Source organism: Tachypleus tridentatus, chromosome 12, assembly GCF_004210375.1.
Source record: "Tachypleus tridentatus isolate NWPU-2018 chromosome 12, ASM421037v1, whole genome shotgun sequence".
In the NCBI taxonomy this organism is placed as follows: domain Eukaryota; kingdom Metazoa; phylum Arthropoda; class Merostomata; order Xiphosura; family Limulidae; genus Tachypleus; species Tachypleus tridentatus.
Genome location: NC_134836.1, coordinates 75,331,115 through 75,346,233, shown reverse-complemented (window position 1 = coordinate 75,346,233; position 15,119 = coordinate 75,331,115). Strand labels below are relative to the sequence as shown.

Below are 15,119 nucleotides of genomic sequence, written 5' to 3'. Positions count from 1 at the left end.
TCTTTACACATATTATTTGACGGTGCTAAGGTCCTTTAACCTTCAAACATATTGGTTGATGGTGTTAGTGTCCCTTAAGCATGTTAGTTGACAGTGTCAAGGTCTTTTAAATATGTTGATTGACGGTGTCAATGTATTTTAAACATTTTAGTTGACGGTGACGAATTTTACTAGCTGTCTGAAAGTTTTATTAATAACCGACGTCGGTTTTTCAATTTTTCTCAAATTATCTTTACAAGAATTAAAATCTTAATAAAACTATACTCTTCTAGCAAAACCGTTACTCGAGGAGAGTATACCTAAATTTAAAACGGAAGACGGCTGTGTTTTGACGTGGAGAATATAAACAGTAAAGAGCGGAGCACTTCTTATCACCGAACAGAATAGACGAACGGTTTGGAAGCTGAACTAAAAGAGTCTTACACATATCGATCAGCGGCAGTCTTTGCTGTCACAACCGCCAGAAACGAAGGTTCGTTCGTGACACAACCGTCGAGCAACCAGTTAGGCCTCGGTACTTATCCGCACTACTCGTTTACACTATTGGAATTGCAGCTTTACAGGGGCTAGAAGTTGTTTAGTTCTGGCTCGTAATGTGAAAGTGTAAGCGACGTTAAAACTAACTTCCTTGACATTTATGAGAGATAAAATACGTGTTACCAGGCTTGAACGTGAACAGAGGTAAGATTTAGTCAGGTTTTTGTGAGAATGTGTTGAAGGGCAAAGAATATTTTGTGTTTCTTACAAGAAAAACATCGCTCGGGAAACAGTTTAGGTTAACTGTATTTTCTTTTCCTGAAGTGATGATTTCACGTTATGTAATTCGCTTGATTTAAAAAAAAAAAACAAATAAAAATGCACAGTGAATAGATCACAGTGTAACTAAATACATCTGACATTTTAGTAATATTGGTTTGGACGAGGCAAACCAGTGAAATACATAATTCATACTGATTAAAAAAATTACGTTCTGGATCCTGAATTGTGTTCTGTGATTACTGGAAGGTACCATAGTGACTTACACAATAGACATAGTTGCATTTATGAAATTCGTATTAATATTATAGTTATCAACTGACTTTCTGTAAGCTAGTTCGAGTTACCAAAAATCTGTGTCTGAGATCTGATGTTAGTAGTTGATTATCGAGAGAAAATGTTTTATCAAATTAATCGTCGTTTTTAAATTAAGTAAATGTTTTATAAGCAAAGGAAAGAGACAAACATATCGTCAAAAAATCCATTTTTACGAAATTATTACTCTTCGAAACTCCTTACCTGATTTTTTAACTTCTTTGTTTTCATAAAATTGATGTTTTAATCGTCCTTATGTACTATACAGTTTTTATACAGTAGCTTTAAATAATATGTAATTATAACCACTACTATTCTGTTTAGCCACGATGTGGTCAATGGTAGAGTTAGGAGGCGTAACAAGAGAAAACACTAGTGACATCTGCCAAGCTCCTTACTCCCGGTCCAAACATTCTATGTGTGCCGCAGAAGATGGCCTCTTCTATTTATTGGGTGGAAGGAGTGGAAACTTAGCCCTAAAGGATTTTTGGAGATTTAACCCCGGTAAATATGTGAATATTGTTACCCAAGTCTGTGTTGTTTTCTCCTGAAAATTATTAATTGTTCGTCAGAATATCCCATGACTGTTTTTTGAACGTTCATTGGTCAGTTTTTTCTATGGACATTGATTTAGAAAGATAAATTTCGCAAGTTTTCAACAACAAAATAGTCGTTTACTGGACACAAAATTTAATACCTGTTTTCATTTTTAACCGTTGTTCTTTTTATCAATACTATGAATGACTTATGATACTTCTCAGGGTTCTCCTCATTCAAAATGTATCAAAAGAAGTTGTTATGCCTACGTAAAATTATGAATGTGGGTAACTATAAATTGTTTAATATATTATATTTAGGACTGCTTATTCCTATCGTATTAATATATGGACGTTTGAACAGTAGTTACGTTTTGAAATTATAGAATCATATGAAAATTCAAACTAGCTAATTCTATCAAATTCTTAAGAGCTATAGTTAGAAAAAGGAAACAAATGAAGATTCGTAGTGTACTTATTCCCAGAAATGTTTCGTTTAGTGCACGTTAAAAATAAATAAATATAAAATCAATATATATCAGAAACTCGGGGAAGTATTTTGAAACATTTCCATTCTTAACGCTAAATTAGATTTCACAAAAAATTAATCGTTTAAAAGGTTTACTATGCTTGTTTATTGGTTAATACAAACCTAAGGTTTTCGTGATTCAGAAATTGAGTTTTGATGAACTCTGAAAGTTTACGTTTCTAGGAGCTCCGTGTAAGCAGGAGTAGTTGCTAAAAGAGTTCTCAGGGAAAATATTAAATAGATTTTCCTTCAAACTTAAAAGAAAATTGATCAATCGTCAGCCGGAAGATGCGTTAAAGATAATTATCAAGTATCTTCAGTTTTCTTGTAAAGAATATCAACAAATTAGATAATGAATATGTCGGGATGTAATAGGTGATATAAAAATATTGTGGAATTTTACAATGATTGATTCTATAAAAGTTAGTGGTTTTATTTTCAGATAAATCTTAGTTTGTTTTGAATTTCGCGCAAAGGTACACGAGGGATATCTGCGCTAGGCGTCCCTAATTTAGCAGTGTAAGGCTAGAGGGAAAGCAACTAGTCATCACCACCCACCGCCAACTCTTGGGCTACTCTTTTACCAATGAATAGTGGGATTGACTGTCACATTATAACGCCCCCACGACTGAAAGGGCGAGCATGTTTAGTGTCAGGGGGATTCGAACCCGCCACTCTCGGATTACGAGTCGAGTGCCTTAAGCACCTGGTCATGCCAGGCCTATTTTCAGATAAAGAGAAAAAGATAATTACATAATCTATTGAATAAGCATAGGCGTTTATTGACTGGAGAATACTTTTCTGGTATTTTTGTACTTTCAAATGTTCTAAAATATTTTCATTTGATATTTAGTTTTCTATCCTTACATTTATATATAAATATATTTTACACGACAATTTGTTCGATTATTTTCCCAGCTTTTACAATTATTTAAAATTACTACAATAATAAAAATAAATGTGAAAGCTGGAGAAAGAATTAAACAAACTGTTTTATCAAATATAATATACATAGGAATCGAAATTTGAACTGCCAACTTATTATAATTGTTATTCCATGGATTTTTACCGATTTTACTCTTTTTCTTCTTCTTTTTCCCTTTATTATATAACTAAATAACACTTTCATTGGAGATCTGTTGCTCTTGAATGAGTGAAAGATTTTTATCAGGCTGTGAGCTGTTGACAGACAGAAAAATGTTGAGAGATAAAGGCTTGTTTTCAGACATAGAATTATAGTAACGCTGAGAGCTACCTATAGTTAGACATAGAACTGACGTGACACTGAGAGCTAGTTGTTATGAGACATAGAACTGTTGTGACTCTGAGAGCTAGTTGTTGTCAGATATAGAACTGTCGTGACTCTGAGAGCTAGTTGTTGTCAGACATAGAACTGTTGTGACTCTGAGAGCTAGTTGTTGTCAGATACAGAACTGTCGTGACTCTGAGAGCTAGTTGTTGTCAGACATAGAACTGTTGTGACTCTGAGAGCTAGTTGTTGTCAGATATAGAACTGTTGTGACTCTGAGAGCTAGTTGGTGTGAGACACAGAACTGTTGTGACTCTTCCCTTCTTATTTCATTTGGCTATATTACCTGACATTTTTTACAGAACACCAGAATAAATCTCCAGAGCTTGAGAAATGCTTGTATATTATAAGAAATGGCACCATATTACTAAATTACAACAATGTAGTATCCACATGTTTATTTTCGTTTACTGTTATTCTTTAACTTGTGATAATAAGTTGGACAAACTCACTGATAACTAGTCTCAACATATTATCATCTTCGTCCTCACATCTTTTTAAAGATTTTATGAAAGCTGGAAAAAGGGAAGTATATTCAGGTTTTGCCTTTGTTTTCATGGAGACAAAATATTTTTATATTAATTCTAAAGAGACATTTTTATTAAATATCTGCTCTCCTTTGTTATTTGTTTATCGAAATTCACGTAAAGCCACTCGAGGGCTATATACACTAGTGCCTAGTTTTGGAAGTGACACACTAGAGGGAAGACAGCTAATCAACACCCCACTATCGCCATCTCATGGGCTACTGTCTACCAACGCTCTCAAAAAAATGAGCATGTCTAGTGAGGGAATTAGAACTTCCAACCTGCCAGGCAATGTTTTAATGAATTACTAACTTATTTATTATTTCACTCAATCGTTGATTTTATTTATTTAAAAACTGTAAAATTGAAAAGGAATGAAATATTCATATTAAAATCGGATATTACTACAAAATAAATGAGTGCTCGATCTTGGTTCGTCCTCTACGCTAGAGTTTAACAGTTTAACTCTGCGTTTAACAGCCCTTTTCTGAATATCTCATTCTCTCCAGTATTACTTTCTTTGTTTTTAAGTACTAACAATGGATCCCCAGCTTCCTTTACTATTTTTGTAAGATTGTATTTCTTTTATAATAGCAAAGAATAAACGCGTTAAATGGGTTTACTACCAGAAAAAGAAATTATCAGAAAGGATAGTTTTTTATATTACTCGTAATGTCTCTCCATTGTGTCGTTTCCTGTGGTGTGTGATACAAGCATAAATATATGGATGTTTATAACCTTAGGTTTCATTATTACCAGAAATAGATTGATTTTTTTTGGAGCCCAGACTAGGTTATTATAAATATATGTAATACGTGGAAGAATAATCTCTAAACAGGTAAAAGGCCAGAGACAAATACATTTGTAGCATTAAAACAATATATCGGTTACCTATTGTTAATAGTTAAGCCATGAATGTTATATTGATACAAATATGTTTCGATTCTTCTGTAAATTCAGCTTTCATGCAACACTTTTTGATGGAAAGTTTTCCCAACCCTTTGAGACGTTCCCGAGATATAAACGATTTTAGGCAGGTTATAATTAATTTCAACCTTCCTAAATTTTCTTAATAGCTGCAATAGACAATTAATCTGTACGCAACACACTGACAACAATACCCAATTAATAAATGTTATGGCTAAATAATACAAAAAATTGGTAAATACACCGGCTAAATAATACACAAATTGGTGTTTACTGTTATTAAATAATACACAAATTGATGTTTACTGCTACTAAATAATACACAAATTGGTGTATACTGCTGCTAAATACTACATAAATTGGTTTATGGTAATACCACCATAACTGATAATTATTCTGTTAATCCTTTAGCGTTTGTCACGATGTATTCAAAACCATTTTCCTTAATTAAAGTGTTACAGTCGATTAATGCATTTAGTCGGTAACTAGAATTATTTGTAAAAATCCTATCACACCAGACTACTAAGGAAATTAGAAATCTGTGTGATGCTAGTTCATCTGCTACTGATCCGGCCTCGGGAAAGGCTGTAAAATCTGGAATCTGTGTGATGCTAGTTCATCTGCTTCTGATCCGGCCTCGGGAAAGGCTGTAAAATCTGGAATCTGTGTGATGCTAGTTTATCTGCTTCTGATCCAAGCTCAGAAGAGGCTGTAAGATCTGGAATCTGTGTGATGCTAGTTCATCTGCTTCTGATCCAAGCTCAAAAGAGGCTGTAAGATCTGGAATCTGTGTGATGCTACTTCATTTCCTAATGATCTAGGTTCAGAAAGACCGTTAATGCTGAATTTCATTTTGAATCTTACCGCTGTTTTATTTTAAATGCTGCCACCGATAGTTACAAGCCTTTTCCAATTATTAAAATCACCAAGAGCACCTGTTGATGACTTATCCTTATTGGGCATTGCTTATTATGTTTAAATATTTTCTTTTGAGAATCTGAAATTGTTCATTCTGTAGTCCTGAACTCAGAGAAGGATGTTAGTCATATTCATCTGACAGCTGCACTGAGTTTCTCTAGCTAGTTGAATGTGTTGGTTATGTTCATGTGACAGCTGCATAAAGTACCTCTGGCATATTGAATCTGATAGTTATGTTAATCTGACAGCTGCATTAAGTACCTCTGGCATGTTGAATCTGATAGTTATGTTAGTCTGATAGCTGCATTGAGTACCTCTGGCTAATTGAAGCTGGTAGTAATGTCCACCTGACCAGAAGTGTCATAGAGGTCATAGAAATGACTCAAGTAAAATTACTGGCTTTATTTTACTTCACAAAATAAAACTTTTGAAATATTTTCCACTCTTTCAATCTTTTTACAAAAGTCTTTTCAGCAGAGACTTTGTTTCATCTGTAAACGACCAAAGATTTATTTAATCTTAAATCAGTTTGGTTTGTTTGTTTGTTTTTGACTTTCGCACAAAGCTACGCGAGGGCTGTCTGCGCTAGCCGTCCCTAATTTAGCAGTGTAAGACTAGAGGGAAGGCAGCTAGTCATCACCACCCACCGACAACTCTTGGGCTACTCTTTTACCAACGAATAGTGGGATTGAATGTCACATTATAATGCCCCCACGGCCGAAAGAGCGAGCATGTTTGGTGTGATGGGGGTTCGAACCCGGGACCCTCAGATTACGAATGGAGTACCTTAACCACCTGGCCAATGTCAGGCCATCAGTTTAGTTTCCGTATATGTGTAGTCTTTAGAGAAAGTTCGATGTTTTTTGTAAAAAAACTTTAAATGTCTTCTAGCAACAAATAGTCAACAACGTAACAAAACGAAATAAGTCACACTCAAAACATTTTCTTTTTCTTGGTTTGATTCTCAGTACAAAACGAATGGGAGAGGATTAGTTGCCATGGAAACATTCCACCTTGCCTTCAGGATCACAGCATGGTGACATGGAAGGTAATGTGTTGTCTGTTTTAGTAGTTTTTGAAGTGGAATACTTAGTATTCAGTCCGTTTGAATGATGTAAGAAAAGTACCATATAGTTTAAAGTTTAGTTTGTTTGTTTTACGTTGTTGTTTCAGAATTTCTAATCCAAGCTACACAGTTGCTACATACACAGAGTCATCACTAATTTTGAGCAAATCTTTCAGAGCGAAAGCAGCTAACAAAAACCACTCGGTGCCAACACCTGCGTTATTATTATTTGGTAGAATCTGACCGTCTCTCTTATAACGCACTCACAGCCGCCAAGTACGGAGTGCTTTTGTCTGCTTGTAATGGAACGCGAAGAGACAAAACGAATAAGAGTACTAGAACAGTTTGTTAAAGATACAAAATAATTTATTAGTCATTATTATAAAGTTTTCACTCTCACAGTTGTTGTTGTTTTTGAATTAAGCACAAAGCTACACAATAGGCTATCTGTGCTCTGCTCACCACTGGTATCGAAACCCGGATTTTAGCGTTGTAAGTCCGCAGACATACCGCTGAGCCACTGTGGGGGGTGGCACTCTCACAGTCACCCAGATCTTTCCATTAAATGACCACGGGTCAAATTTATATTTATTTATGTTGTTAGTTCTGTGGCATTATATTAAATAAGTCTTCTGTTTGATTACTTAGCTCATCAAAAACACATAATCATGCTTCGTTTAGCAAGCATAAAGTGTAAGTATTATGGAAATGAATCGTAAGTTTTTTTCTCATCGGTTATTAATATAATAAATAAATACAGGTTACTTTAACTAATCCCTCGCTGGTACAGCGGTAAGTTTACGGATTTACAACGCTAAAATCAGGGAGTTAGATTCCCCTCGGTGGTCTCAGCAGATAGCCCATTGTGGCTTTGCAATAATAAAACACACATACCTTAACTGTGTAATTATTTGTTATTTTAATGTATTTTGCGCAAAGTTATTTGATGACTATTGCAGATAGCCGTCCAAAATTTTAAAGTTATAATAAACACCATCCACTGTTAACTTTTGATTTACTCTTTTTTTCGCAAATGGTGCAATTGATCATGGCATAATAATGCTCCCACGGCTGAAAGAGCGGATACGTTCGGTGAAGGGATTAGAACTCACGACCCTCGCAAGTCGTGTCAGGTCTCTGTAATTATTTAAATTAAACAAACTGTTTCCTGTGCTTTAGAGGGTGTACAAAAGATATGTTTTTCTGATCATTTCACTGGAGTAAGTCACAGTAAGCAAAACGTGTGTATGTTTCTCATATAATAAATAAAAACTAAAACCTAAATGTTTTTTAAACGCGATATCATTGTTAAACCAAAAATGTTTTCAAACCTAACAAAGCCAGAGAACAAAGGGTTCTTATTAATGACAAATCTGGTAATAACCTAAATCTGCCTGAAAATTGTTGATCTAACCTTAACTTTTAAGATAATTTCGATAATATATAAAAATTTTAACAATCAGATGGAAACATAAGAAGCTCAGAACAAAGATCCTGGAATAGAGGTGTTGTAAAACTGTCACTTTAACATAGATCCTGGAATAGAGGTGTTGTAAAACTGTCACTTTAACATAGATCCTGGAATAGAGGTGTTGTAAAACTGTCACTTTAACATAGATCCTGGAATAGAGGTGTTGTAAAACTGTCACTTTAACATAGATCCTGGAATAGAGGTATTGTAAAACTGTCACTTTAATCAGTTCATAATTACGTCATAAGTCACTAGATCTCGTAAATTGTGGTGTGTGTGTTTCTCTTATAGCAAAGCTACATTGGGCTATCAGCTGTGTCCACCGTAAAGAATTGAACCCCTGATTTTAGCGTTCTAAATAACACCTGTGAGCTGAAGGTCTAAAAGAGAAATTTTTGCTGTATTTTAAAGCTATTTTTTACATTATTCGACCAGACTTCATTTATTTCTAATGTAGTCTGTTTTAATTCATAATTGAAGTTGATTACCGACAGGATTCGATAATTTGAAAGTTACGTTTGAAACTAGAACTGACTCATTACATAGCCTAAACGTGAATAAAAGTGTAGCACTAACGTCCTTTGTTTCAACATAGCCTAAAGTTGAATAAAAGTGAGGTAGTAACGTTCTTTGTTTTTAACATAGCCTAAACATGAATAAAAGTGATGTAGTAACGTCTTTGTTTTTGACATAGCTTAAAGTTGAATAAAGTGAGGAAGTAACGTTCTTTGTATCTAACATAGCCTAAACATAAATAAAAGTGAGATAGTAACGTTCTTTGTTTTCAACATAGCCTAAACGGCAATAAAAGTGGGGTAGTAACGTTCTTTTTATTAAACATTTTGGGAATGTTACAGTTTTTATTATTATTATTAAACTGACGATTCTCACTTAACCCATTGTTACATAGCAACATTAAATATTATTTCTTGGTAGCAGTATAGATGATGATTAGATATAATAAAAACCCGTTTTAATCCTTATGTTAAAATAGTCGAGAACTATTATCAAATATAATGAAAACCTATTTTTAGTCCTGTGTTAAAATAATCCAGTATTAGTAGTAAATATAATAAAACCAATTTTTAGTCTTTATATGAAATTAGTCCAGTATTATTAATAAATATAATCAAAATTCGTATTTAGTCCTTATATTAGAATAGTCCACTATTATTAGTAAATATAACAAAAACCCATTTTTAGGTCTTATGTTACAATAGTCCAGTATTATTAGTAGATATAACAAAACCCCTTTTAGTCCTTATATCAGAATAGTCCATTGTTATCAGTAGATATAACAAAACCCATTTTGTATTACTTAAGTTAAAGAAGAGAAACTATAACTTGTTATTCAGTGTATTTCATAGTGGTTGTTGTTCTATTTGTAGGAGAAGCTGTACGTTTTTGGAGGCGAAGTGGGGTTTGCTTCAACGGGTGAAACACCCCTGTGGATCTTTGACATCAGTGAGTTGTAACTGTTGAAGACATTAAATAATTTACTGTACAAGTTAGAAATTTATTAACTGTAGACAGTAGACATTGTTCAACAAGAGCATAGCTGTTGTTATGATAACTATTGTTAATGTGGTAATACGTTTTCTCGGTACTTTGAAAAATACTGCACATATATTACAGATGTTCTTTCTAGTAATCATTAGAATGTCCTGTTATAGGTTAATGTTTGGTTCTTTTTAATTTGTGGGCAATTATTTTTGTGACCCTTTTCGTTTGAGGGGCATTTAATTTTATGTGTGGTCCTTTCACTTTCTAAGCATTTATCATTTTTGTGGACTTTCTAGTCTGTAGTGGCCCGGTATGGCCAAGCGTGTTAAGGCGTTCGACTCGTAATTCGAGGGTCGCGGGTTTGAATCCCGGTCGCGCCAAAACACGCCCGCCCTTTCAGCTGTTGGGGCGTTATAATGTAAAAGAGTAACCCAAGAGTTGACGGTGGGTGGTGATAACTAGCTGCCTTCCCTCTAGTCTTACAGTGCTAAATTAGAGACGGCTAGCGCAGATAGTCCTCGAGTAGCTTTGCACGAAATTAAAAAAAAAACAACAAAACAAAATTCTCGTCTGTGGTCACTTATGTTTCAGTGGTCCTTTTTTGTTTTTAATCATTAATTTTGTTCGTGATTATTTAGTTTGTGGACAATAATATTTGACGGTCGTTTTTGTTTGGAGATATTTTTAACGTACTTTTATTTTTCGAAAGTTTTTTTTGTAAAATACGATAATAGATTTCTTGTTAATATTCAACTCAGGCTATTTTAATTCCAATTAATGTTGTCCTTGTGTTTTCTTCGTTTATTTTCTTTACATTTAATAATTAAGTAGTTCTACATCTGGCACGTGAAAAATGTTAATATTGTCATGTTTTCATTGGTTGAAGATAACCAGAGAGTTGTTTACCTCCCACATTGCTGAACGTAGGATTTTATGAATCATTTACAATTTTGACTTATAAAAGTCATATTTTTTGTGTATTAGGTATTTCCAAGTAATTTGCTAGTTTAACTTCTTATTTTCTCTAGTAAATATTTCTTTCTTTCTTAGGTTATGTATTAAATAGTTTATAATCCAAGAGTTCTTAGAACTTCGCATTTTTCTGTTGTTCCTCTCTTAAAATAATATAAGATCGTGAATCCCTTGATAATTTAAGTTTTCACACACAGTACTGTGATCTTATGTAATTTGTATGGTGTAGAAATTTAATAAATTATAGATAAACTCACTAAAAACGAAATTAAAACTGATTAAATTTATTTTTCGCGTGTAAAACGTTTGTTCTGTTGTTGCAATGCATTTTGTAATTAAAGATATATTATTACGAAGTTGATACTCAACTGTAATAGTTACCATCCTAGTTTGTTTCAAAGACCAGTATTCGATTTTTGCTGTATCATATGTAGTTATACGAAAGGGAAATACAGCTTAGCTTGCTAGTAGAATTATTTCAGCCATTATTTTTTGTATAGAGCATTACAGAGCTGTTTACGGAGGTAAAATTACCAATATATATTAAAAAGAATTTGGTTCGTTCTTTCTAAAGTATAGGTTTGTTCTGAATAATAGGGTTGCCATCTTAAACATAATGTCGGTTGTTATTGAGTATGACTTTCTTACTCGCTTTGGTTTGTTGGTGTGGATTAAGAGAAAGTCATGATATTTAATAAAAAAAAAAACGCCGTAGGTGTGGAAAAAATTGGGGTTCAAAAAACGATTAAGCGTGCTAATTAAAGGAATAAAATCAAAATTGACAATCAAACAATGGTAGCTACACTTGTAACACTGATAATAATTTTACAGCAAAATTTAATTAATTAGTGAGATTTCCTGACGCCAGTGATGTGTAAAGAGAAAGAGTCTTCAACACTTCGAGTACCTTGGTTTGTTTTCCATACTGAGGTTCTAGAAGTGTTTTCATTGTGCTTCATTTGTAATTGTCGTTACTTGCAACATTCTGAGGCCTTGTTTCGTCTTGCGAGCCAAATTTGTAAATACGAAAGCGATAATATAATCAACTCTAATGTTTACATATTTTTCTTCTTCTTTGCGTACTTTCTCAAACTGTGGATTATTTCTTTATCTAACAAAATGTTTAGTTCTTTTGTGCTCTGCACTTTGTTATTGAAGTCCTTATAAAAACTTTACATAAAGAATTTGTAGGGTTTTAGTACACTGTTTTTGTTACTGACGTCATTTCCTTCGTTATTGTCCGATTCGTATCCAGGAAAGAGTGTATGGAAGAAGCAAGACTTCCGAGGCCTAACAGTCGTCCATCCAACGGGAAGGAGGGGTCACTCAGCTGTAGTTTATCGTGATGTCATGTACGTCTACGGTGGCTATCAAGACTTAAAAGGGTCATCAGCAGAATTATGGTCATATGACCTAGGTAAGTTGTTTTTTTTTAAACAAATTTATATTCTAACTTGTGTTCTGACCTAGGTAAGTTTTGTACTAAAATTTGGACATTTTTGTGCTCTAACTGTCCAAAATGAAAACATGCAAAAAGCACGGTTTACAAATTTATCAGGGTTATAACCCCATTTCTTAACTGTGATCTACGGACTTATAAGGAATATTATCCATATTTGTTAACTGTGCACTATGGACTTTTATAATGGTTATAGTCCTATTTGCTATGTAGAGAATGTAACAAAAAATTAGCTGATAAAACGATCTTAACAAGTTAAGTTTTAAAATAACGAGTTTCTTTGAAGTTTACAGGTAAAGGTAACCTGTGCACGAAACTCCTATCACGTAATACCTCAATATAAATGTAGTGTTATTCTTTAAATTATATAGCGATATCATAAACCATTTCACAGTTGACCTTGGAATAGATAGGTTATTCATAACAAAGTTCTATGATTACAATAAAATATGGCTACAAAAACAAAGGAAGTGCTAAAACACTTCTGTCAAAAGTAAGATACTTAGTTTTATAAACGGTTCGTTAATATGTTTGAAAACTTATGAGGGAAAGTGTGAATTTCATCACATATCGTGAATCCAATCATTTCATTCATGTATCCTAATAAAAGATGCTGTTTAGTTGTTAGCTTTGTTTTAATTTAAGTTTCTGGCGGAGACTGTCATGAGGCAGCGTGGATGCTTCTAGTAGCTAGCGAAGCCTAATTTGTAGTGTCATGGATGATATAATTTGTTAGCCTTGCTTTAGTTTAAATGGCTAGCGAAGCTTAACGTAAGGCAGCATGGATAGTTTGTTAGCCTTGTTTCAGTTTAAGTGGTTAGCGATACCTAACTAAAGTCTGCATAGATTGTTCGTAATCCTTGTTTCAGTATAAAGAGCTAGCGAAGCCTAAATTACGGCATTGTGGGTGATTTATTAGTTTTGCTTTGGTTTAAGTAGCTAGCGATGCCTAACTAGAGGCAGCATGGATGATTTGTTAGCATTTCTTCAGTTTAACTAGATAGAGAAGCCACAAGATCGTGTTGTTTTTTTTTATCATGATTTGTGAAATCCTATTCGCTTCATCACACAGTAGGAATGACAGGTCTAAATTAGTAGAAAAATTAGTTTCTATTTCTGAATATACTTACTGGCGGATGCTTGGGAGCCCTCCTCACCTCTTATGAACTCCCAGATATATAAATATTTACACACGTCCATAGTACAATGAATCGAAAAACAAGAAAGGCGAAGCTGATAGTTATTTTATTTTATTTTTATTTGAATCAAATAACTATATTTAATTTTCTTTCAACCAGTTGTTTTATGTTGTGACAACAGTATATGTTTTATATAGGCCCAGCATGACCAAGCGTGTTAAGGCGTGCGACTCGTAATCTGAGGGAGGGTCGCGGGTTCGCATCCCCGTCGCGTCAAACATGCTCGTCCTTTCACCCGTGGGGGCGTTATAATGTGACCGTCAATCCCAGTATTCGTTGGTAAAAGAGTAGCCCAAGAGTTGGCGGTGGGTGGTGATGACTAGCTGCCTTCCTTCTAGTCTTACACTGCTAAATTAGGGACGGCTAGCACAGATAGTCCTCGAGTAGCTTTGTGCGAACTTCAAATATTATTATAATATTGTATAGAACATATACTGTAATAATGAGGATAAAGCGCCCTCTCAGTGATCGCCCCTACTTCACAAACTAATAGGCTGGAACCGTCAGTATTTGTAGCTGTTGAAAAGTCATGTTTATAGTCACAACAAATGTTTCGAAAGAATAATGCTAATTTTTATTGCTATAATTTGCCGCTTGGTTTGTTTGTTTTCTTAATTTCGCGCAAAGCTACTCGAGGGCTATCTACGCTAGCCGTTCTTAATTTAGCAGTGTAAGGCTAGAGGAAAGGCAGCTAGTAATCACTACCCACCGCCAACTCTTGGGTTACTCTTTTACCAACGAATAGTGGGATTGACCGTAACATTATAACGCTCCCACAGCTTAAAAGGCGAGCATATTTGGTGCGACCGGGATTCGAACCCGCGACCCTCGGATTACGAGTCGAACGCCTTAACACACTTACACTTGGCCATCCCGGGCCTGAAAAGGAAACAGTGCAAAAAAAGGTGCTATTTACCTTTATTTTGTTAGTAAATCTTAGTGATTATAGCGTGTTTTCTTATAGCAAAGCCACATGAGGCTATCTGCTGAGCCTACCGAGGGGAATCGAACCCCTAATTTTAGCGTTGTAAATCCGTAGACTTACCGCTGTACTAGCGGGGTGCAAATCTTAGTGAACTGATTGGATGTTCTGAGACAAGCAGTAATTGACTCAGTTGACTTACTAACTACTCGTGTCTTAATTCAAATTTAAAATTATATTTAAAAAGCGGGAATATTTTCAATTTCATGTTTTTTGTTGTTTTTATTTCCGTGTTGGACAAAAGTTGTAAAACTAAGTAGCTCGTTTACATTGTTAGAAAGTTCTCAATGACCATACCAAAATTTCGGTATTCTAACCAATCGACTCAAAGTGGCACACACGAACACAATGGATCATCCTTACAGTAGGATATAGTTGGTACTTGAAATTTTAACTGAATATTAATTTTGAAAGAACTTAAATAAATCTAATTCAAATATTTTATACATTATACGAATGGTCTCGGAGATTCTTTCGGAAAATTTAATTAATGGAAATGTCAGTTAGTTTATTATATTAGTTATTTTTAAGTTTTATCCATCACGTCACTCGGATGTGTAATATTCTGTCAACAGTGAAACGTTTTTATTTTTCTTAATAAGTGACTTTCACCGAAATATTTTTATTTAAATATTGCACAGCCATCAAAT

The 15,119-nt window shown here is 34.2% G+C and overlaps 1 protein-coding gene across 1 annotated transcript in view; it reads left to right on the top strand.

Moving 5' to 3' along the window:
* The first annotated feature begins 273 nt into the window (after positions 1–273).
* Positions 274–15,119, top strand: part of LOC143233654 (uncharacterized) — a 38,709-nt gene continuing 23,863 nt past the window's right edge. The window contains exons 1-5 of the mRNA XM_076470114.1: positions 274–681; positions 1,396–1,575; positions 6,786–6,865; positions 9,743–9,818; positions 12,085–12,246. Of these exons, the coding sequence (XP_076326229.1) occupies positions 1,401–1,575; positions 6,786–6,865; positions 9,743–9,818; positions 12,085–12,246 (493 nt within the window). The 5' untranslated portion in view covers positions 274–681; positions 1,396–1,400. The remainder of the gene's footprint in view (positions 682–1,395; positions 1,576–6,785; positions 6,866–9,742; positions 9,819–12,084; positions 12,247–15,119) is intronic.